This window comes from Rattus norvegicus, chromosome 15 (assembly GCF_036323735.1).
Source record: "Rattus norvegicus strain BN/NHsdMcwi chromosome 15, GRCr8, whole genome shotgun sequence".
Taxonomy (NCBI): Eukaryota; Metazoa; Chordata; class Mammalia; order Rodentia; family Muridae; genus Rattus; species Rattus norvegicus.
The window spans coordinates 82463043-82488151 of NC_086033.1; the positions used below are offsets into that span (position 1 = coordinate 82463043).

At 43.6% G+C, this 25109-nt stretch overlaps 1 protein-coding gene across 1 annotated transcript; it reads left to right on the forward strand.

Moving 5' to 3' along the window:
- Positions 1 to 9038: 9038 nt before the first annotated feature.
- Klf5 (KLF transcription factor 5) lies at positions 9039 to 24225 on the forward strand. The gene is made up of 4 exons (NM_053394.3): positions 9039 to 9572; positions 11665 to 12529; positions 13615 to 13674; positions 22453 to 24225. Exons 1-4 carry the CDS (start codon positions 9345 to 9347, stop codon positions 22629 to 22631), a joined length of 1332 nt encoding a protein of 443 aa, NP_445846.3. The 5' UTR covers positions 9039 to 9344; the 3' UTR covers positions 22632 to 24225.
- The last annotated feature ends 884 nt before the right edge of the window (positions 24226 to 25109 follow it).

The following is a 25109-nucleotide window of genomic DNA, read 5'->3' on the forward strand; positions in this document are numbered from 1 at the left end:
TTTATCTCTACCCCAATAATATTTAGTTTTGGCCCCCTTCTATTCAACTGAAACTCAGGACTGACCATTTCTTTAAGAAAACATGTTCCAGAGACACACTTTATTGTTTAGCAAGTTTACATGATGTTTCACCACATTTACATGCTGTATGAATGTTTGTGTTCATGTGAGCATGTAGTACATGGATGTGAACATGCACATGGAGGCCAGAGTTTGACATCAGGTCTTTCTCTAGTTACTGTTTATCTTATTTCTTTTGAAACAAAGTCTCTCACCGAATCGGAGCTCTCCGGTTTAGCAAGGCTAGCAAGTGCCCTCAGCCAAGTTTTTCATGTTTGCTTCTATATGTTTGTGTGTGTACCAGTGTGTGTGTGTATGGATGTGAACGTGTATGTTAAAGCAAAAGGAACCACTATTCCCCTTACACTGGGGGAAGGCCTCTAGCTGAACATGCACCTCACTGTTTTCCCATCTGGCCAGCTAACGTGTCCTATCACCCTGACACCTTTGGAGTCTGGAAGTACAGGTGACCTACCACATTCTCCCAGCTATTACATGGGGCTGGAGCATCTGAACTCCAGGCCTGACAGTTGGGCAAAAAGTGCTTCACTCAGAAACTCATCTCTCTAACCCCAGCCATCCCTGGCTTCTTACATAGGTTCTGGGAATCTGTCTCACTCATGTCCTCCTGCTTGGGTGTGGCTTTACCCCAACTACACTGTCTCCCCAACCCTCATGTTAGCGTTCCTGAAGACTTCAGCCAGTTTGATGTAGTTTGAGCCATGTGCTTGTGCCTCATGATTAAGTCCAGATTATGATTTTGTTAAAGATTTACTCATTTTTATGTGCGTTAGTGTTTTGCCTGCATGTGTATCTACGGGAAGGGACCACAAAGGAAATGCAGTTACAGACAATTGGGAGCTGCCACTTGGGTTCTGGTAATCGAACTTGGGTTCTCCGGAAGAACAGCCAGTACTCTTAATTGCTAAGCCATCTCTGCAGCTCCAGATCATACAGTTTTCATAAATATAACTGATGCTGTACCCTGGTCAGTTCCCACTAAAATGGTCTCGGTGTCTGTTCTTCCTTTTGATGATAAGGCTGATCCTGGTCTTGCAAAGTATTTATTGTCAGGCTTATTTATTGTTAAATTGTCATTTTCCATTATAATTAATACTCTATATGGGAACACCATAGGATTCTGTAAAACAGCCTCTTTAACCTGTTACTCTAATCTGTCCATCCTATGAGGGTCGCAACATGGTGACTTTGCAATTTGTGTCTGCTACGTTTGGTGTGCTGTGTTAATCCATTTTCGATCTCTGTAATAAAATCCCTGAACTGGGTTTTTCTGCCTATGTTGCTATGGTGACATCAATGAAAAATTTGTGACAAAGTGGGACAGGAAAGTGCCCGCATGGCAGTGGAGGCTAACGCCTTTAATCCCAGCATTTGGGAGGCTAAGGAAGGTGAATCTCTGAGTTCGAGACCAGCCTGGTCTACAGGAGAGTTCTAGAATGGCCAGAACTACACAGAGAAACCCTGTGGAGAGAAAACAAAAAGGAAAAGGAGGAGAGGAAGAGGAGAAAGGAAGAGGAGGAGAAGAGGAAGAGGAGGAAGAGGAAGGACACTGCAGTTCCCCCTTGACTGCTGCCACGCCGCCCTGGAGAAGGTGAATTCACAGATTCTGCTCATCTCTCTCTCTCTCCAGGAAAGAGTGCAGATAAATGGAAAAGCTGGGATTCTGAGCAGAGTGTTGGAACTCTGCGGGGAACAAGAGTGAGACCATTGTAACTTCTGAGGTGCCTTTTCCCACAGCACATTTGAGATATTACCAAAAAAATATTGAAAGAAAAATTAGCCGCAGGGTTGGCTCCATGTAGCTTGCTAAGAGCAAAGACAGTTACGATTAATTCATTACGTATGAAGAACGCATGAGAACTCACTCATTCAGACTTAGTGATTTGCCATTTTCCATGTGAATGTATGAATATGATTTGGGAGCAGCAAAAGCACCTGAGCTAGGGATTTTAGTAAGAAAGCAGATAGAAAGTTGGAAATGTATCTCAGTGGCAAATGGAGGTCAGGACCATGGAGGGGAGTTCCTCAGAAAGTGGTTCTCTATTATGTTCTTTAAAATGGAAAGTGCTGGGGTTGGGGATTTAGCTCAGTGGTAGAGCGCTTGCCTAGGAAGCGCAAGGCCCTGGGTTCGGTCCCCAGGTCCAAAAAAAAGAACCAAAAAAAAAAAAAAAAAAAAAAGGAAAGTGTTGCCACGTTTAGTGTCTACAAAGTATCCATCACCACAATTGAAGAAAAAAGGTATTAAGAAAGAACCGGAGGGGTTGGGGGTTTAGCTCAGTGGTAGAGCGCTTGCCTAGCAAGCACAAGGCCCTGGGTTCAGTCCCCAGCTCCGGAAAAAAAGAAAAGAAAAAAGAAAAAAAAAAAGAAAAGAAAAGAAAGAGAACCCGAGCTTAGAAGACTGTGGGTATATTCCATTAAAAATGTGACTCTTTTAGGATTTAACACAGCTCTTTAAAGATTAGGTCCACTCTATCTAGATCTAAGAGCCTAGCATTTTTTCAAAACACTGGTCGCGGGAGGGACAGAGGCCCAGGCTGCCTTCAAACTGACCATATAAGGCTATATAAGGAGTTCAAGGCTATCTGTGGACTGTCCTTGTACTAGGAAGGCTAACCTTGAATTAACGCCTCACCTGCCTGCCTCGACTTCCAAGTGCTGAGATTACGTGCGCTGACCCCACACACTGCTTTTCAAACCACCATTGTAAATAGTTGGAACAACATAAAGAAACGGCAGGAGACACCTAAGAAGTCGGAGCAAAAATGCCTTGTGGAGGAAAAGTCCTGCTGGCCGCTGGCCACCTAGGACACACATAGAAGTACAGCATGTATCTACATTTAAACATTCCCAGGTTATTCCTTCCTGACTTCCAGTCTTTTTTGCCACCCGCCTTCCCCTTTCCCTCTAGTGCAGCCACCTGGTTAAGAAGGGTCTGGGTAAATTGTCTGTCCTTGTTATCTCAGATGGGAAGTCCTTTGCTCATCATTACCACTCCCGACTAACCCTTGACTAGAGAAAGGTAATATGTTTTCATTAAAAGTTTTACTCTGGGCACTGAAGAGGTGGCTGAGTGGTTAAGAGCACTGGCTGCTCTTCCAGAGGTCCTGAGTTCAAATCCCAGCAACCACATGGTGGCTAACAACCATCTTTAATGGGATCCAGTGCCCTCTTCTGATGTGTCTGGAGACAGCTACAGTGTATTCACATAAATGAAATAAACAAATCTTTTTTTAAAAAAACGTTTTACTCTGATTACAAGTGATATACATTCTAACTGTCACAAATGTAGCTGTGTGGTGGTGGCACATGCTTTGAGTCCCAGCACTCCGTGGCAGAGATAGGTTCAAGACGGCCAGGATTGTAAAGAGAGAAACTTGTGTTTATGTAGGAAAAAACAAAAAAAACCAAAAAAAAAAAAAAAACAAAGGAGTGAATACTGGTTTGGTTTGGCTTCATTTTATTGCTTTTAAGACAGGGTCTTATGCAGACCAAGCTGGATTTGTACTCACCACATAGCCAAAAGCAACCCCAAACTCCTAATCCTCCTGTCTCTACTTCCTAGGATTACAAATCTGTGTCTGCTTTGTGTGGTGTTGGGGAAGGCAAAGTGCTGGCAAAACACTCCACCTAAATTGAGCTACATCCCTGGCCTTCACCTACTTAGGACCCCCCCCCCCCAAAAAAAAAAAAAAGAAAAATTACCCAGTAATTTTACCAACTAATCTTAGATGTCAAAATATGGTAAATTTGTTCCATTGTGTGTTTTCAGTTGGAGGCTAGGTAGTGCTATGTAGCCCAGGTTGGCCTCAGTTTCCTGTAATCGTCCAGCCTCTGGCTGATGGGTGCTGAATTATGCTGGGTGCACCAGGATAGCCAGTAGCAGGTTGCTTTGAGACAGACCAGCTAAGTAGCCACAGCTGGCCTGGAACTCACTTTGTCATCCAGATGCCTCGCATTCACCGTTCACCTGCCCCCGTCTCTCTAGGAGCTGAAGCTATGTGTGGTGTTGCCTGGCTTCAAAAGCAGTAACTTTGTGCTTTCTTTTCACCTCTGTGGGTCCATGTTTATAAACACCACTGCTTTTTATCTCCCTCTCCTGTACACTACCTTTACTTCCTCTGCCTAAAACTTTTATTTCTTTTTTTTCTAAAGGGTTTTTAAATTATAATTTCAACTTGTGCGTGTGCGTGTGCGTGAGTGTGTGTGTGTGTGTGTGTGTGTGTGTGTGTGTGTGTGTACAGACGTACATGTCCATGGAGGTCAGAGGCATTAAATTCCCTGGAGATGAGTTATAAGTGGTTGTGGGCCACCTGCATGAGTGCTCAGAAATAAACTCAGGTCTTCTGCAAGAGCAATGAGTGTTCTTCCGCTCTAAGTGTGTGTGTGTGTGTGTGTGTGTGTGTGTGTGTGTGTGTGTGTGTGTGCATGCGTGCGCGTGCTACTGTACTATTGTTAGATATCTAAGCTATTTCCAACATATGTGTGTACATATATATATATACATACATATATATGTTTATTTTCTAGATGGAGAGTTATTTATGTTATCTATCTTTGTTTTAGACACGGTCTCCCTACGTCACTCTGAAGGAGTACACGTTGACCTTGAATCTGTAACTATTGTCCTGACTCTGCTTCCGACTGCTGTGGTGGAAGCAGGGTCCCACCAGGCCTGGCTTATCTCCCTTGAGCTCAGTCCTATCTTTTGCCTTTTTCATACTTGTTGACACAGTGTCCCGTCCCCCCCACCCCACCCCACCCCAAACTTGTCCACACTTCCAGGACCGCCGCAGCAGCACATGGAGTCGTGACATCAGCCCTACCACGACTGTACACATATCATCTATGAATCCGTGCCCACAGGGGTGTTTCCCTGCTCAGAACCTCGGGCACTTCTGCCTGCACCTCCCAGCCTGCAGCCATAACCGCTGTTGTCATAGCATGGCCAGCCTTTGGCTCATTGTGATGCTGATGAGGTAGCATCCCTGATGTTCTAAAAGATTGTTTGGTGTAACTGCTTCGGGCCAGGAATTGTCTTCCCCTTTTCCTATGGTATTTTGAGTCGGGATTCAAATACTGTACAGTTGAAGCTGCAGTATGCCTGGCCTATAACTTGGTCTAAGGCATTCATATTTGCCATTTTCTTTGTATACTAACAAGGTGGAAAAGCAATCCCAGTCCCTCCAAAAGGTAAAGCTCTACTTTTTAAAAAAACGTACTACTAGTGTTTTAAAGCTGGGGGTGGATGAGCTGCGTGCGCGCGGACACTGCTTTTCGGCGCATCTCGGAGAATTGCACTGAAATCCAAAATGAAGTAAAACGTATTTCTTATGAACAAGGGAAAGGAGACAGTGCAATCAGGATATTAAATTGTTTCCTTAGGAACACGTCATCTGAAATTATAAAAGAAATGAAATCATTAAAATATTGAACTGACCTATCTGTCAGCACAAAAAAGAAATGAAGAGACATCTGTTGTGTCTCTAAAGTTCTTGAATCGAAGTGATCGGCACGTCCTCTAGTCTCCTGGAGAACTTATTTACTGTGTTGTTGCCTCAGTAACTTTTAAAAACGTATGGCTTCAGGTAGGAATGAAAAAACTAGAAAGATTAAAGATGTGAAGCGTTCTTCTGGGACAAAATCTCTTCTGTGTTTCCATTGGTCCAGATTCTAACAGGGACACACAGTGAATATAAAAGTCACTTTTAATTAAATAATCTTACCCTCGGCACTGGGTGCTCAATTGCCACAAGCTACTGTTGCTCTTTCTGGTGTCTTCTCAACGGGCCAGTATCATCTGATAGTTTGGAGAACAGAGATGAAATATCCCATATCCCGTGGATATAATCTCCCACATTGAGTGAGCTTGGGAGGACTTTCTATGCTCAACTGACCCGAGATGTCTCTGCTGCCGTGTGTTCTTTAAGCACTGCCCTGCAGAGTGCTCCTTGCTCTCCTCCGCTCGTGGAGAAGCTATTTATCTATTTTTTTTTTCCACTGTCTTTTGCAAGCCCCCGCCCCCGTAGCTGGATGCCGGCTCAGCCCCCACACATTCAGGCGTATTTATTCCCGTAAAGATAGTGACACTTGGGGTTTATTCTAAGACTAAATCCTCGCTGCCCAGTGACTAAGGACCTAAGTATGCACACTGCCTCTGTGCTCACTCTCCCAGCCAGCCTGACTACTCAACAATTTTCTTTCTTTCCCTCAGAATCAATCCCCTGTTTTGGCACACTTCAGTTCACACACGACTGCCAGGCCACTAATTGATTTCTGAAACCTGACATTTGTCTTTTTTGGTGTTCTCCCATCTTCCCTAATGGTGCAGGACTACTCAGCAGGGAGGAATGCAAAGAACTAGAAAGTTCAAAGTAATTGAGGATCTGTCCATTCACACTGGCTGGCGGCACGCCAGTGTAGAACCTGGAAAAATCTGAAAAATATTTATCGACTTTTAACCCCTTTTTGGAAGCCGAGTGGACAAGTTTGTCAACAGCGCTGTTTGTCTTGGTTAAACATGGTCTCTGTGTGCTTAGAACAGCATGGTACACATCTCAGAAAAGGATTGCCTTCCAACTTCCGTAGGATCCTACACAGCTGAGCTGGATATTTTCTGTGGGGTTGAAGAGCTAAGGATTTGAGAGAAACGATTACTTATTTAAAAGCGGTGGCCCTACTCCCCGATCTTTATGCCAGAAATTACATTTAAATAAATGCCACCATTTCAAGCAAAAAAAAGTAGATATTCGAGTATTTTTAAAACTGTAAATGGATCAGCTATATGAACCAGACCAAGGTAGGCTCATATATACATCCTTTAAAAAATAGGAAAGTAAAGAGTGACAAGGCCATAAAAATATGTTCTTCAGTGCTTGTCACATGGTTTGGGAGGGTCTTGATTTGCTGCAATTGAAATCTTTGTAAGGGGCAGCATGTCAAAAAGCTATTGTGAAATTTAGAAAGATTCCCATTAAAGTAAAAGGGTCTTATTGCAGTGAAGTATCACGCCCCACTGATGCTCTGGTCTGGATAGGCTTAAAAGTCAATCAAAATAAAGCTAAAGTCCAAGACCTTTAAATTGTATTGAGAGTTAAGAGTTAAAGAAAAGAAATATTGTATTAAGAGTTATTAATACCCCACGCCTTAGTTTGGTTATATTATCAGCATTAAGCATCCAAAGGTCTTGTAAAAAAAAAAAATCACCTCTTTTTAAAAAGTTAAAATCCAACAACAATTCTATGACCTGTTTCCGAGTGATTTGAGCTCATGATCGGGTTTAATCACAGAGAAAATGAGGCCAGGTTTTTAAAGATGAAGGTTGGCAACATGAAATTGTTCACTTAAAACACACACTTATTAAATAACACCCTGGTATCCTGAAAGGCGTCATTGCCCGTTCTCTGAAAGCAGCAATGACAACTGTAAAAATGGATCATTGCAACAGGAAGGAAAAGGGAGAAGAGAAATTGAGTTCACAATATGATTCTATCTTTGCTAAACAAACAAACAAACAAACAAACAAACAGCACGTGAGACTTTCTTCAAACATTCATTTAAGGAGACTCATACCTGTGAGGTACACTTTTTCTCCTAAGAACTTTTTAAAAGATGCTTCACTGTAAAGGGGCAGTGTGCTCTCTGTAGGTACTCTGCTATAATGTGCTGTCAAAAGACGTACGTTGATAGCAATACGACAGGCATTTTTTAAAGTCGCAGTTTATTGTCTCAGCTTCTCAATAAGCCAGATAAAATCATGTACAAGAACATTAAGGATTAAGGAGAGTAGTTTCCTTTAGCGATTACTGGCAAAAATTAAGAACCAAACCAAACAAAACCACTCACTCACCCTCCATTAAAATAACGCAGTAAAAAGGTGGTCATTTAGTTGGCCGTTGCTTTCCTACAAATTTGGATTCCCAGTTTTCAGGGTCGTTGAGTGTCTGTGTATGTTTGTGGCTTCTTTGGTTCCCGTTTCGTAGGAAAAGGTGCCACTGTATTAGGTAGATGGGCCATACTTCTCTTCTGAAAATATTAAAACTCCGTCTCCCCCCCTCCAGAGACTACAGTGCTAGCAAAAATAAGCCAAAGATGTAATGTCTATTTAAATACCCAGTTGAGCTGGCTGTTAGTTCTCAAATTAGATTCCATGCTCCGACTAGAATCAACATGGTTTAAATATTAAAAACTTCATAATTCATATGGCCTACCCCACCTTTCCCCCACATACGGCAGGCGAAGGAAAGTAGAAATGTCTGTGAAAACTTCTAGCTCCTTAAATGCTGTAGGGGGAAATGTGCCCAGGTTGGTATGCAAGGACTTGAAAAAATGCTTGACATTACAGATTTTATTCAGGCCATAAGCGATCTGCTAAAGTATATAGATAGATCTACGGTTGAAAACACAGAAATGAGAGCTGTTTTACATTTGTTACCGCACCGCCCATTGTTTTCCTCTAAAGTACATTTTGTATACTTAAAAAAATACACTCATTGGATAAGACTGGAAACCTCAGCTCCCCCACCTAGCTGCCTTCTGCCTTCAGCTTTCGAGTTTCAGGTCCTTGCACAACACCTAAGACGTGCAATACTTTTTTTCGCCCTAATCCTGGCAGAGAACAGTTCGGAGAGATCTCCCTTCGCGTCTCCACCCTGATTCCCCCCTCTTCCTAGATTCCACCCGCTCCTCTCCTTCCCTCCGCCCCGTGCTCCGCCGGCCCAATCTGTCAGAGAAGTTGTGTACAAACTGCGCCGCAGCCCTGCGCGCGAAGCTCCTGGCCCGCGAGGGGTGCGGTCGGCCCGTCGGAGGCGGGACCTCGTGGGGCTTCTTTTCTATTGGCTAGCCGCTGGCCTTGGGGCATTGCCATTGGCCACAACGCTGCCAGTCGCATGAGCTGGCCCTGCCTCCCTGGAGTTGGGTGAAATAGAGGCGGGCGTCAAGTGTCAGTAGTTGCGGGGCAGGTACGCGCCCTCTTAGCTTGCTGGTGGAGCTTGGAGGTGGCGGGAGCGGTTCCGGCGAGGGAGCGAGCGAGGGAGCGAGCGAGCGCTGGGGCGGGGCGGGAGAAAGTGGCGGTCGGAGTACATCGGCGGTGACGCGTGGCCGAGCCCAGGAGCCCCGATCTTCGTGCCCGCCTTCTTGAGCGTCTGGCTGCCGGCCCAGGGGTCTCCCGCTGCGGCCCCGCGCCGAGTCCTCCGTCCTGTGCCAGCCCGGGCGAGGTGGGAATCGCGATCGCCCCGTGCCCCGCTCCCGTAGTCTCCAGACCGTCCATGCCCACGCGGGTGCTGACCATGAGCGCCCGCCTGGGACCAGTGCCCCAGCCGCCGGCCGCGCAGGACGAGCCAGTGTTCGCGCAGCTCAAGCCGGTGCTGGGCGCTGCGAACCCGGTCCGCGACGCGGCGCTCTTCCCCGGAGACGATCTGAAACACGCGCACCACCACCCGCCTGCGCCGCCGCCAGCCGCCGGCCCGCGACTGCCTTCCGAGGAGCTGGTCCAGGTAAGCCGAGAGTGGCCGGCCTCCCTTCCCCAGCTCGGGCGTGTCCCGCCGCTGCGAGGCGCGGGCGACAGGGGCCGCTCCAGGCTGGGACGCGCGGGAACGGGCGCCCGAGTGGGCAACCCCGCCCTGCGCTGCCAGACGGGGCGCCGCGGAGTGGATGGGGGAGCAGGGCGGGGGCCCACCCCGATCTGTCCAGAGAAGGCTAAAGAGCCGCGCGCTCACGTGCACCTTGTCTTTTCTTGCGTGCGGATGAAGGCTTCTACCCACGCTCAACTTGGCTTAAAATGCTTCTTGACCACTCTTTCCCGATGGCCCTGGCCTTGGAAGTCCACCTGCCTGCGTCCTCTGGGGTGAAATAAAAATGCAGATTGGACTACTGGGGTTTCATATGCCTCCGTGGCTCACCCTAGAATGGATTGTAGGGCCCCGTTTAGGAAACTAGAATTTTAAGGTTGTATTGGAACACCGCTTCTTTTTCCTTAAAAAGAACACGGACAAAAAAAAGGCCAGGGGTGTTGTTTTTCTTGTGCGCGTAAATTTCCTCCCGGAGTCGCGTTGAAAGCTGGCAGTTGGCTTTTACACTTGCCCAGCAGCCGAATTAGAGCAAGCGCCTGTTTCTTTCGCCCACGCACGGGAGTCATATAGCCTAGAAAAAACTTCCCGGGACTTTTAGCTGGTCCCAAGGAAAAAAAAAATTGGAAACAGACCCACATGCAAACAGCTGGAAGAGCTAAAATCAGAAACCACTAACCGCCACGGGAGCGCAGTGCACGAAAGGGTTTAGTTCGGTTTATTTCAAGACACTTAGTTTAATAGCCTCTTGCTGTATTGTGTATTTGCACTCAGCGCCTAATTCTTGGTCTGCCAGTGTGCTTTGAGAGGACAGTGGCATTTTGTCAGATGTGACTCACATGGTCACAGCATGAATCTTTATTTTTAAGTCCTGCATATCCGGGAAATCCCGTCCGTCCTCATCCACATCCAGATCTTGATGATCTGAGGTCCGAGGTGACATTCTTTTGAAAATTAAAAGCAAAAATAAGACTCCTATTCATCGATTAAGGTGCAGGGGTTTTTATGAACCATTTCACGTAGTTGGGGTTTGATCTTTTTTCTAACTTCAATGTCAAAAAAGATGAGAAAAATTAAAGTTTTCATTGTATTAGAAGAGCGCGTCTGATCCGTAGCTGGATTATGTCTGATCTTAAACAATCAGGGCCTGGAAGATATTCGGTTATTTCAGTTTGGTTCTTTCAGGAGATAGCAAGATGACTGCTCTTTTTACAGAGGAAGGGGGAATGTAGCATTGGCCCACGGAGAGGACATGATAAATGTTTTGCTGATGACTGTGTGAGTGCAGCAGCCTCTCCCCACCCACGGGAGTCTTAGCACCCGTCTACCAAGGGAGTGATTTTCTCCTTGATAATTAAAAGATCTGTTTTAGATAGGGACATGAACAGGTCCGTTTCATTATTAATGTAACCAGTTACCGAATCGGCCGGGTAAAATGAACATTTAGATCAAACGTTGAGGGCGCACTTGTTTTGTACGAGTGGATGCAGGCTCCTGCTCCAAATGTTCGTTTTTATTCAGAAAGTTCCGAAATGGGCAAAGCACATTTTTATATTAGTATCCAAAGAAAACCTAACTATGCCCACGGAAGAGCCCTTCGAAATAATTATTTCGAAGAGTTGCAAAAGGTCTTAGTTTTCAAGTGAAGCATGTTTAAGTGTAATGGATGCGGACAGATTTGAGACAGTTTGGCAAAAGTGTGATACCGTGCTTTAAACTGAAGACTTGCCGTTCTCCGACCGGGGTGAGACTTGAATGCATCAGAAAAGAATATGTTTTGACCTCCTCCCCCACCTCTTTCACTTTTTGTCTGGGGATGATTTGGGGGAGTGATTTTACTAAGGACATGTCACAGAGACTTTTGGTTAACCAATAATTACACAACTGACAGAATGAACTTGTGTGTTTATAAGCAACACTTAGGAGTTGGCCCCGGTACTCCTGGAGTTTAGTAGGCCATATTTATTTATCCTTCCTGACTGAATCGGGTAGATTACGTTTTTCATCTTTTCTTTTCTAGACAAGATGTGAAATGGAGAAGTATCTGACACCTCAGCTTCCTCCAGTTCCGATAATTTCAGAGCATAAAAAATACAGACGAGACAGTGCCTCAGTGGTCGACCAGTTCTTCACTGACACTGAAGGCTTACCTTACAGCATCAACATGAACGTCTTCCTCCCTGACATCACGCACCTGAGAACTGGCCTCTACAAATCCCAGAGACCATGCGTAACACAGATCAAGACAGAACCTGTTACCATTTTCAGCCACCAGAGCGAATCCACCGCCCCTCCTCCTCCGGCCCCCACCCAGGCCCTCCCTGAGTTCACCAGTATATTCAGCTCCCACCAGACCACAGCGCCAGAGGTGAACAATATCTTCATCAAACAAGAACTTCCTATACCAGATCTTCATCTCTCGGTCCCTTCCCAGCAGGGCCACCTGTACCAGCTGTTGAATACACCTGATCTAGACATGCCCAGTTCGACAAACCAGACAGCAGTCATGGACACCCTTAATGTCTCTATGGCTGGCCTTAACTCACACCCCTCTGCTGTGCCACAGACGTCCATGAAACAGTTCCAGGGCATGCCTCCTTGCACGTACACCATGCCGAGTCAGTTTCTTCCACAGCAGGCCACCTACTTTCCCCCATCACCACCGAGCTCAGAGCCTGGAAGTCCTGATAGACAAGCTGAGATGCTCCAGAATCTGACCCCACCTCCGTCCTATGCTGCTACAATTGCTTCGAAACTGGCAATTCACAATCCAAATTTACCTGCCACTCTGCCAGTTAATTCGCCAAATATCCAACCTGTCCGATACAACAGAAGGAGTAACCCGGATCTGGAGAAGCGACGCATCCATTTCTGTGATTATGATGGTATGTGGTCTGTGTGCTCTGGAGCATCCGTAGTGTTTTTCGTGTTCCGGGGTGCCCCGGAGTCTCACGTTTGCTCCCTTTTGAACCTTAGCCATGAAAATATATAGGGTGTACTTTTTCTCTTAATATTTTTGTGTTTTATGCTGGTGTATAATGGCTAGCCAGTCATGACAGCTCATGCCTTTAATCCCCGAAATGAGGCTGAGATAGGAAGATGTTCTAACTAGCCTGGGCTACATAGTGAGATCTTAATTAACTCCTACAATTCCCTTTTTTATTTGATTTGTTTATGTAATGACTAGACCATTAATCTAAATGGGGTTTCTTTCTCTTTAGTAGTATTGGATTTCATTTGGTCTAAAACCGTAGCACCAAATTCTAAAGTCTCTGGAGATTAAGTAGGTTGATAGGCAATAGTGCATGTGGTAACTTCTCTTCAGGTTGTAGGGACCCCTTGGCAGGCACAAGGCATCAGGATGAATTTTAAGAATGGTTGGTTCCATTAGTGTGTGCTCGTTCCCCAATGAGATACATGACCCAAAATATAATTGGACGTAATACATCTCCAAGTTGCAGGCATAAGTGAGTTTATGGTTAATGCGGGGCATAATTTATTGACTGCACAATGTGGCATGACATGCTAAATGAAAAAAAAAACACAGGAGTATAGAAAATTATAGTTATCTCAGATATAACACTGTCAGTCCTACATCCATTACATTAAATACACACACACACACACACACACACACACACACACACACACTACGATAGCTCTCCAGTCACTGAAGCCTGCCTTATAGCAAAAAGTACCTACTGGAATATAAACACAGAATTTCCATTTGTTACTGGCTGGATTATCTGTGGTCTTTGCTCCCAAAATGGTCCATAAAGCAGATCACCTCTGCCTCCTAATAAGGTCAGGAGGGCACCTTGAAACTTCCTAACCAAAACTTCCAATATTACATCTAGCACAAGAGATTTCATCTTGAAAGCCAAGTTTTAAACACTGAATCATCGAATGTAAAGATTGCAAAAGGCCCTGGAAATGACAAGTTGTTCTTCCTCTGTTCCCTTTATTTTAGGTTGCACAAAAGTTTATACAAAGTCGTCTCATTTAAAAGCTCACCTGAGGACTCATACGGGTAGGTAATTTTCTTGTTAATTCTGGGAGTTGTGTAAATAGTATAAGTGACATTCATCCTTTTAAAAGCCAAGATGTGTTTGATCTCTTCTTTCTTCTGTCAACTTTTATTTTTTAATGGCCTACCTTTTCAGCAAGGGCTGGGCTCAATTCAGTTCCCCAAGAAACTGATTCCGGGAAGGCTGATGTCTCCTCGGTGAGACCTTGCCCTGTCACCTCACGTAGAATTAATGACCCTCAAAATGTGAACAGCAGTGTTTACTGATGGATTTTAAAACTTTAATGGCAATGCTATTTCTTTCTGTCTTGAAAGAAGGAAAAAAAATCTTGGTAAATCATCTTGCTTCAATAAGGCCCTTTTTTAAGGTAAAAACTTTTCCACTCACCACGTCGAGCACCAGTGCTTAACACATTATCATCAGTTTCACCAGTGGCTTCAAATATTTGTGTTTTAACCTTATTGCTGTTTCTGAAAAGTGGGCCTGAGATTTGCAGAGTATGAAATGGGGTGGCCAGGACGGAGGGCTGTGGTTTGAGAAGGCCTCCTCCATCCTTAGTATTCCATTTCATTCTCATTTTTAAGTTCAGTCTCTAATTATATTTTTGATGTGTTTGGTTAAATTCACAGCAGTCCCTTGTAGGAGCTATTAATTTTGAAGCCCTTATTATCAGAATCACTTTTACAATGAAATTCAGCAGCCTACTTTATTAGAGGGTGGGTGGGTTCCACATACCCATAATATTTTCAGGTGTCTGGATGGCTACAATTATAATTTTCTTAAGAATAGCCCTAAAGGTAAAAACAGATATAAAAGTGGCTGCATTTCCCCCGCCTCGATAAATACACCCTCCTTACCTAAAGTTCAAAGAATAAGTTTGCTAATAAAAGCAGTGACCTAGCAAAATGTATTATTCCACCATTGCCATGGAAACCAAAGTATTCAACAGTTCCTTTGAATGGGTTGTTGGGTTAGTGTGAGGACTTGAATCTCCCCAGGCTAGATGTTACTATGGAAATTGAGTTTTGATAAATGAAGTAGTTATCTCTAACCGCTGCATTAAAAAGTAAAAGCCTTTGAACAAAGGTCAGTGCAGAAGTAGAGCCCTGTGAGAGCGGCTGCAGACTTCTTGTAGGCGTGTTAGGGAGCCTTGCTAGATAATCTGAATGCTAAACACTTCCTCAAATCCAAATGGTAGATTCGGGCTTTCCTGGAACGGCTTTTAAAAGAAAGACATCTCACATTTATCTGTGATGAGAATGAAATCATTTGAGCCCGAGGTATATTTTTTTTTTGTCAGCAGGTAAGCACGAACAGAATAATCCAACAGATAATTCAAGCTCCAATATAATCCCTCATAACATACAGTTGACAGGGGCCAGAAGAATCCATATAGAAATACTAAAGCAACATACTGAAATATCCTTTTGTAGACTAGTGTTGTTAGGGAAACACTGAACTTGGGCTTTTTTTGAGCTTTTGATCAAGGGAAACAGAAATAGTAGCTTCGAAACATTTGAGCTGTTCCTCTCTCATCAGAAGTCCTTGAAACTGGAGATAGGGAAGAAGGAAGGCATTTTCGAGACTAAAGTCCCCATAATAAAATGTGCAATTACATATGCCGATGTAACCGACTGCTTATTGCGGGCTGTATCTGAATAGCCTTTCCACCCTGTCAGGGTTTACTGCTGAATGCTTGCTTGTACCTGGGATCCTGGAACTTGACCTGCTGGCAGAGAAATTTAATAGTGGGTCTGAACAATGACAGTACTAATAAAAAAGCAGACTGAGACGGAGGATCTAGGCCTAGTTAGGGTCCCATGGAAGGACTTTGTCACTCGATCGTAAATATTGTGGCCTTAAACATCTAATGAGTAAGGCCATGTAATGCAGTTTCATGAAGTTTTGTTTGATAGTCTTTCAAATGCCTTGGGGAGGGTTCGTAGCAGACTCGCTCATCTGGCTAAACCCGTTCTTAGGTAATCATGGCGCATTGAGGCTTTCTCCTCATTTCTGGTTTCTAGACAATGCCTTTTAAAATTAACCTGTGTGCTGGCTACCATTGTCTCCTCCCTCCCTCTCCTCCTGCTCTGAATGTGCAGGAAGCCAGTAGAGGCTTGTGGCTTGCTTTCTTTTTTTCTTTTCTCCTTCAAATGCCCAAATGAAACAGTTTTTTGTTTTTCCTTTCTGAATAGTACCTCTGATTTAATAGCTTGTCCTGTTTTTCTTTCTGTCCCATTTCCTCCCACTTGGAAAACTTGTTAGGGGACTCTAAAAAAAAAAAAAAAAAAAAAAAAACCCTACATGGCAATATTGACCGTATTTGATATAAAAGAAATGCTTTTCTAATGATTGCAGGCAGAGTATGAAGTGTCCCAGCATTTCTGTGGAAAGTAACAGTAATTTTTTAAAAAAATGTCAAGTTAGCGTATGCCTCAGTTTATTTTAGTTAAGCAATTAAAAGAACCTTCATCTGTGTTCTTACTGGCTTATTTCTGGGGTTTTAGATAGTAAGCGACTCTCTAACTTGTTATAGAGTGAGCTTAACCTCGTAGCCGTCAACTGCACAGCTAACTCATTCTTCCTAAGCTGGGACAAAGCCAGTCTGCTTTTGAGTCACTAGTACAGCATTTGGGTTTTCTAAGTTCTTGGACTTGGCACTTCTTTATTGAACACAAAACACTTAAGGTCTTCTGTCTGGTCAGACATAGCTGTATCTGTATTTATCTGTATGTAACACCACGCTTGGCTTCATATAGGCATCTTTTGTGGGTGAGAGGGTGCTTGTGTATGATATTTGTGATACGGGTGCACTTTAATATGCTTCTGATGAGAAGAATAGTTAGGACTGTTTGTAGGCAACAGTGTCAATAGGTGGTCTGTTCCCAAATCAAATCATCTGGACTTTCACTTATGACATGTCTTTCTTATGACTTGTGATGTTTGCAAAGGAAGGTACACATTGCCATCAATCTAAAATTTCCTATTAGTACTTTTCAAAAAAAACACAACTCTGCCACCCTAAGCCACCATGGCTGAAACTTTCTGCATTCTAGGCTACCTTAGCAATGTTCACTCCAGACAGACCCCTTTCCCAAATTCCATTATGATTATGTATACAACCCCGGCTTTCTGGCTTTCTGGTCCAAATAGAGTTAGCAGATGCATAAAGAAGCATTTAGGAGCAACACTCAAGAGTGCACAACTCTGCTGGCCGGGGGGATCTGGGTGTGTGTGTGTGTGTGTGTGTGTGTGTGTGTGTGTGTGTGTGTGTGTGTGAAAAAGAAAACAGGTGGTTAGAAACTGTTCCTCAAGCAAGGCTAAGTAGCAATGGCACAAAACAGACTCTTGAGTCCGGTGCTGATTCCCTGATGAAGAGGGACACCCTTCAGTGTGAGGTCTCCACCTTCACCTTTAACCTGCTGTAGGAACCAAATGATTCGGTGACATTTACCTGTGAGATGTTACCATGTGTACCTGTAAGTACATAATTTTTGTTTCTGCCTTAGTTTCTAAGTTTGATCTGGGCAGTAAGTAAACATCCTGGGTACAGATGTCGAGTCAGGTCTTTGCCGAGATCTCAGACAGTTTTGGTAATGCTGGCTTCTGAGATGTTTTTAGCACAGGCGTTTTTCCACTGAAATCTATGGAGAGGGACGGAGAACCAGGAAGGATTTCAGAATTTCAGGCCATAATGGGTGATGACGTTCATATGACTTGGATCTATAATAGATGGATATCGGTTAGCTGCATAACCTGTTGTATCAGAATAAGTATCCCATAAGGAAAATTAATCTGAACATGGGGTATCTAGTGTTTTTCCTGTTTTAAAAGTATTGCATTGAAAAGCATCACCATTCAGGAATTGGTGAAATGCATTAGTGTTCTTTCAGAATTGGATTTCACTTGTAGCTCTGAAATTTTTTTTTTTCATCTTAACTTTCAGGCATTTTTTAAAAGCAGTGGCTTAGGTGGCTTGTTAGTTTAGACCCCAGGAAAGGCATTTGTGAACATGAAAGCTTAGACACAATTTCTTTTTAATGACTCACTGGTGAGACTAACCTTTGCTTCGAGGAGTCCTTCCATCAGAAAAACATTTACATAGGAAACTGATCAAACATTGTTCCGAGATGATAAAGCTTATCAAAGGTTAAGAAGGATAATTTAATTCCGCAGACATTTCTGATTGGTTTGGTGAAGAATCCGAAGAATTAATCTCCTCTTACCCTTTAGTTTTTAAGCTCGTGGGAGGAGACGGTTCCTATGTAGATGAAACAGAATTGCTGGGATTGAGCGAGAAGCAATCACCCATTTGATGTGGAAAGCAGTATTTAAAAGTGTACAGTTTACTCACTCAGGAATTTTCCCTGGCTGGGTATTTTTAGTTCTATCTGATGGCCTACATCTTTTTGGGTGAAAGATTAGAAATGTCTTATGAGGGGAAAGACTCCTTGCCTGTCTGATAGCTCATATTCCTGATGTCTAGCAGGCCTGTTTAAAACCAGGTAACCTTCTAGAAGCACACACTGGCTAGCTTTCACCTAAAAGCATCTGCATAGAATTGAGTTTGCCTTTGGCTGTTCATAGAGAGGCAGGCAGGTGAGCTGCTGGGCAGAGAGGGTAGCCTGGTGAAGTCTGGGTAAAGGGAAGGCAGTCGCCCTGTTGAGCAGATGAAAGGAAAAGGCCATTCTTTCCTTTAAGTGAAACATTTTGCTAACTTTTTAGTTGTTTTTTTGTTTTGTTTTGTTTGTTTGCTTGCCCGTTACTTTGGGACCTTATGAAAAAGACAACCAAACGGAAACAGCATCTTTGTCAGGGGCTTCGAATTGGTGATTCGTTTCCACTGTTAGTGCTTGTCTAGGCTGAGAATTAGCCAAGTGCCAGAAGGAAGGAGCAAAGGTTCCTTTGGCCTCCACAGCAAGGGCACCTCCCCTCCATCCCAGTCTCCCCACGCTCTGGCTCCCGGTAGAAGACCCTGTGGTGCTTGTGTCCAGGCTCTTTCAGAACTACGACTATTCCAGTTCTACAGAAGGAATTTTGCTTACAGAGAATCTGCGTCTGGTACACCTTCAGGATAAGGGATTCTAGGATTTTATCCTGAAGACACTCGAAGCAAGGTTCTCTATTCACATTACCCCAGTGGTCCCAAGCCTCAGCTACTCTCTTGGCTTCCCAGGGCTTCATCAAACAACTAACTGGCTTCAAGTTTGATCCAGGGACTAAACCCACCAGTCAGTGCATGTAGTGAAGACACATTTACTTCAGCAGCTACTCAGGTCTAGAGGGAGGGAGGAAGAGGATTGGATTTAAAAGGATGCAGTGAGTTGAGAAACGGTGATGAAGAATGGGCTCCATGATCTGATCTCCTTTATGTTAGTGCCCCTCGATAGGCCATTACTGACATCCAGGAAGTCTTAGTTGACCCTTCCTGTTTACAAGTCTAGACTACTTACTGCTGCTACAGTATAAACACGAATAAAATCTCTTCATTAGAAAGTACTAGAACAGTTGTATGAACAAGTCAGTGAGCCCAAATCACTCTCCTTTTTTTCTCAGATATATGTAAATATTTTCCCAGGGTTCCTTAATTGTATTCTATTTTACCCTTTTATTAGCAGGTCTGGTATTGGGTCTGATTCAGGAACCCAAAAGATGGTGTTGGTCAGACACCATTTATATGCTAGGCATACCAGTGCAGGCTGTGCCCTCTTCAGTTCTGGTAGTTTGGGGCTTTTTTTTTTATCAGCAATATGTTGATTTAGACCGTCTTTTCAACATCGAAGGAAACATACCTATTTACTGGAAAATAGACCTTAGAGTTAGTTACCCCATTTCCTTTGTTACAACAGTCTATGTAGAACTTTCTAGAAAGGGGCCTTGCCGTGGGACTATTGACTATTGACTATTGACTATGTGCAACAGAGCAGAGAAACCTCCACTCTGTTGTAGATGGTTCAGAGAAAGGAAAAATTTTAATCTGTTCATCAAAGGAAAATAGACAGTGTTTCTTACTGAGGATGTGTTTTTAATACTTGGCAAAACAAGCATTCTCGAACACAGAAAGGAATCCTCTTCAGGGTAGCATCTTTAGAGGTCACCAGTTCTAGTATGGACAGCAGCTTTCAGAGTCGCTGTAAGGGACCAGCCCAGCTACAGTGCGTCCCAAACCTCAAAACAGTCGAGGCTTTTACGGGCCTCAGAGCCCTTTAGAGTCCCTTCCCCTCTTCACGAGAGGCTTGTAGAATCCAAGTCAATTTGAACAATAAGCGTGTGTTCCTTCTTTGAATCAAAAAGAGAGTAGCAATGTGGAAGACTTAAGTGGGACATTAAGGTGGATGTGGAGCCAGAATCAGTCAGCTTCTTCTGGAGTTGCTTTTGAGGGTTGAATGACAAAAATTACCTAGCTCCAGAGCGGACTCCTGGAGACCTGATCGAGGCTCGGCCTCTTCTAGTAGTTCCTGCCGAGGTTTTTTATACAGTACGCTAATCAGCTTTATCAGCATGGGGAGTAAGTGTGTTTAACTTGGGCATAGTTTTCAGAGACTTGGAGCTTCTTCAGCTATCTCCCTAACTGTAAGGCAGAGAAGCACATGCACGCTGTGTGATAAAGCAGGAGGGTTTCCACAGCACACAAGCTCGCCTCTGTTCACCGTAGCCTGACGCTAGCAGCAGGACTTAAAAATAAATACAGTGGATGTCGAAAGAGCTTAACCGACTATTTCAAATTGGTGGTATTGGAAAGAGATTCTTTAAAAATCCAATTAAACTTTTGAAAGCTCTATCCTGTTGAAATATAACTTGGAGGAAGTCAGTTTGCTTTCCCAGAAGTACTGGCCATAGTGTTTCTGGCTGAGGAAAAAAGGCTTGAGTCTGCTCCTCAGCCAGAAATGGGGTACCACCTTCCTCTGCGTTTTGCTTGAACAGTGTTGACACTTGAACAAATCCCATAGAAGCTGCCCCAAGTGGGGGATAGTCGGCCCGTGCTTTCAGAGTAAGCCTTGGCCCCGGTTCCTACCCTGCCAGACACTGTTGGTATTCTTGGCTGAATAAGCTATAGATGGACATAAATTGAGAGCAAAACCCCAAATGTTTTAGGAACTTTAATGGCTACTGTATGTCAACCAATCAGTAAAGTCAACTTGACAAAATATTGGTGTAGTTTATGGCTTTGCAGCCAATAAAAACAGTGAACAAAAAGAGTTCAGTGTCCCCTACTCCTAACATATAGACCCTGAAAACTTCATTCTATGCTATGTAATTATTAAATTCGAAAGGCTTGAATGATCCTTCTTAAATTGGGACTCTGAGGAAGTTTTTTTTTCTTTCTTTCTTGATTTAAACACCAGAATTAGACCCCCCTCTCCGTTGGAACGGCAGGAAAGCCACGCTGTAATTATTTTTTTTTTTACTAGACTTTTCTGTGTGAAGCTTTCTTCTGTGTGATTGACACCCCCTGATCCAGATAGTAACAGTTACCACTACCATTAAAGTCTTTCTGTGAATCCAGCATTGTGTATGAATGTAAATTGGAAGAGAAATGACTTTTTCGATTACTTAAAAAAAGCCTGGAGTGTTAGTGTAACTTTCTAGACTGAGTTTTACTATGAGAGAGTATAGCACACCTTTAAATTCACCAGACAGAACTACCTGGAGAAATACTCAATGATTCAGTACACACACAACACGCATCTGTGATGGAGGAGAGTTTTAGAATCAGGTGTTCATTTGACTTTTTCTTTTTAGATAGCATGTTATATGTAGCATAGGCTGGTTTCAAAATCATAACCCCCCTGCCTTATCCCTGCCAGTACTGGGATCACAGGAATTTACCTTCATGCCTGGCTGAGTGAGATGTGCATTTTTAAAAAATGGAACGGTAGGAAGCCAAAACAAGGCTAGGGATTTACCTCAGGCAGAAGCCCAGGGAAGGTCAGGGTGAATTCCTGTAAGGGAAGGAACAGGCATGGGACCAGTGTCCTGTGATTTCTTTCAGGCTGTTCTTCTTTGTCCTGGTAGTTTGTAGGGTCACAGTAGTGATCAGGACACTGCTCAGTTAGACAAGAAAGGTCGGGCAGTTGCTCTCCTCAGAACTACTCCGAGTTTCTCCCCTTTTACCCCAAAGACATGAAATCCTAAATAGGATCAATTATAAAACAGCAAGTTAAACTTGTGTTATTTAAGTTATTGGACGTGGTTGGCAAACTTGGGAAGAACATTAGGGATCATAGAAATTGTACAGGTGTCAACAGTGTAAGATCCCCAAGGCCTGGCCTTCTTGCTTTATTGTATTCCACAAATTTGTGTGGCCTGGACAATTGCCAAATTTTTGTTCATTGAATTGGGGATGAAGGATCACTAGGCCTGGTTGTTTTGGAACTCACTATGTATGTAGACCTCACAGATCAACCTACATCTTCCTCCCAAGTGCTGGGATTAAAGGTGTGCACCACCATGTCCAACCTCATAAAATAAATTTTGATAACCCCTATGGAGCAGCCTGTGTCATAAAAGTTCAATATACTCGTGTACCAGCAAATGCTAGAATTTAAAAAGTATCATGCAAAATGTTAATGCAATTGGATTTTAAGTTTACTGGTTTGTACGGTTGGCCTTGAGTGGTGTGGAAGGCCAGGTGGACCAATTCTCAACTCTTTTGCCACACCATATTGTCCTTGCCACAGCTTTGAAGAGCGGGCTTGTGCGTTCACAGTGGGGATGGGGTGCGGGCAACGCAGTTGGTCATGCAGCAGACCACCTCACCCTGTCTCTTCTTGTCACAGGCGAGAAGCCCTACAAGTGCACCTGGGAGGGCTGCGACTGGAGGTTTGCCCGGTCGGACGAGCTGACCCGCCACTACAGGAAGCACACGGGTGCCAAGCCGTTCCAGTGCGTGGTGTGCAACCGCAGCTTCTCCCGCTCCGACCACCTGGCGCTGCACATGAAGCGCCACCAGAACTGAGCACTGCGCACACCGGCTCGACGCCTCGCAGTCCGCTCGCCATCCTTTAAACCGCAGACCTAACTTCATATAAAAAAAAAAATCAAAAGAACTGGAAATGTATATTTTGTATATTTGAGGCCACAGGGAATACATTGTATCAATACCAAAGTGTTTGGTCATTTTGAGAACCCGGAAGCTTGCTGTCATGCTCACTACTAGCTTTTTTCCAGCAAACTTCATCTCCAGACAGGCAGTCGCATCTCAGTATGGGGAACTGGTGGGGGTGCACGGGGTGCGTATGCTGTTTCTATACAGACTGCGCACGCGCAATCCTGTGTGACATTGTTTAGGATAAACAAACCCGCTTGGCAGGCACCCAGACAGATTGTCAAGATTTTACTTGACGCGGACTCGTTTTTCTTAAGACTAGATTATTTCCACAGAGAGGAGGTACACAGTGTACCTGGCAATTCACAAAGTAGCCATTGAACAAATGTTTTTGTTTGTTTTGTTTTTTTTTATATGAGTTGCCTATATTTGCTATTCAGAATTTTGTAAATATGCAAATCAGCTTTATAGGTTTATTACAAGTTTTTAAGGATTGTTTGGGGGGGGAGAAATCGTACTTTGAAGATAATTATGAATACATTTACAGTTAGAGTTTGTGGTAAGATACCTCAATTACCAAATCCATTTCTTTGGGGAGGGGATAAATCATTCAAATAAGAGTAAAATGCAAATTTCACTCACTGATTGAAATAAGATTTTATTTTAAATATAAGACTTTTCTTATGTGAATTTAAACTGAAATGCTTAAAGATAGTTAATACACAGACATTAATGGTCTTACCATAGTTGAACAGTATCATTTTTTAAGTGGAGAAAGGACGGTTGTGTTTCTTGTTGAACTTAAGGACACTGTTTTCACGAGTGGAAGCATTGAACTTCCGGTGCAGTTTTTTGTCAGACATGGATGTTTGCTCCTGCAGTGCTGTTGGTTAAATGACAATTTATGGATTTTTGCATGTAATATCCAGTGAGACAGTAATTTTATTGAAATTACAGTGCCACGTAGTTAAATCTGTTATTAATACTGACTCGGTGTCTGCCTTTGATATCAGTGATGTGTTGAAAGCTTACCAATATGCAATATGGCTAGGAATGTGACATTGATGCTGTTAACCAAAGGGCAGAAATCACAAGCAAAATGCCAAAAGCAGTCTTAATTAAAAGTTTAATTTTGTTTTTAAAATATTTGTTTTATCATTATTTATTTTGTGGTAATATAGTAAGTTTTTTTTTTTTAGAAAACAATTTTCATAACTTGATAAATTATAGTTTTGTTTGTTAGAAAAGTTGCTTCGACGTGTAAATAGGCAACAAACGGTGTAAATAGTTTTGTAAGGCTTCTAGATGTTTATACGTGGACACACCTACATCAAAAGCATAACTCGGCTGCTGTTCTGCTGCTTCGCCCCTTATTTTTGTATTGTGGTAATTTCCTATGCAAATATCAGCAAGCAGCTGTAAAGCTGTAGAATTTTTTGAGAGAATGAGATGTTTATATATTAACGACAATTTTTTTTTTTTGAAAATAAAAAGTGCCTAAAAGATTTATGTGGTGACTTCTTGACCTTCCATAGCACAAGTATATTATAATCCCAAGTCAAGTTTCTTCTTTGGTGGGTCAGATCAGGCGAGTGAACTGGAGAGTACTTGCCTTTTATACCAGCCTCCGAGAGGCTGAATCCAAGGCCATGGACAACACTTTGAATCAACTCCTTGAAGACAGAATGATGACTCGGGGCTGGATGTGTGTGTCTCAGTTCGTTAGATTACCCAGCCCGCAGGCAGTGGTGGTACACAGCTCTACCCCAGCCCTCACAGGAGCAGGAAGGCGTGAAGTTCAAAGTTGCCCTTTGCCACAAAGTTCAAGGCTGTCCATTGTGAGCTGCTTGAGCTCTCGTCTCAACTATGAAAATAGAAGCAGGTCTACAGGGAGGGATAATTCAAATGCTTCGATTCGTGGACCTTTTCAGCTTGGACAGGTGGGAGATTCTATTGCTGAAGGCAAACAGGAACTGGACTTGGTTTTGTTCCTTTATTTTAGGCAGTATCTTTGTAGCCCTGGCTGGCCTGGACCTTGCTCTCTTACCAGGCTGGCCTTGAACTCATAGTGCACCTGACCTCCCGAGTACTGGGATTAATTAAAGGCATAGGAACCACCACGCCCAGCCAGGGATTTTTCTCAAATTGGAGGTTATTTTGTTCCAAGTCCTGAGCCTCAAACCCACAGGGATTGTGCCTACCTGTGTGAGCTGAGAGCTGGGCACCACTCACTCCTCAGGAAGTCTTGTACCCAACAGCAGCACCCGAGTCTTAAAGCCTAACTGTGGTGTGAACACGTGGGACCTCAGAAATGAATTCTAAGCCTGTCATGGGATAGTGGGGGCCCTGTAGCATCTTTAAGAGTTTCAAAAAGCATAGGTTATTGGT

Bases quoted from the DNA above. Each gene is read 5' to 3' on its own strand.
- Klf5 (NM_053394.3), top strand. From the start codon at position 9,345: ATGCCCACGCGGGTGCTGACCATGAGCGCCCGCCTGGGACCAGTGCCC. The intron at 12,530-13,614 runs GTATGTGGTCTG...CCTTTATTTTAG, and splicing joins CCATTTCTGTGATTATGATG to GTTGCACAAAAGTTTATACA. The intron at 13,675-22,452 runs GTAGGTAATTTT...TTCTTGTCACAG, and splicing joins TCACCTGAGGACTCATACGG to GCGAGAAGCCCTACAAGTGC.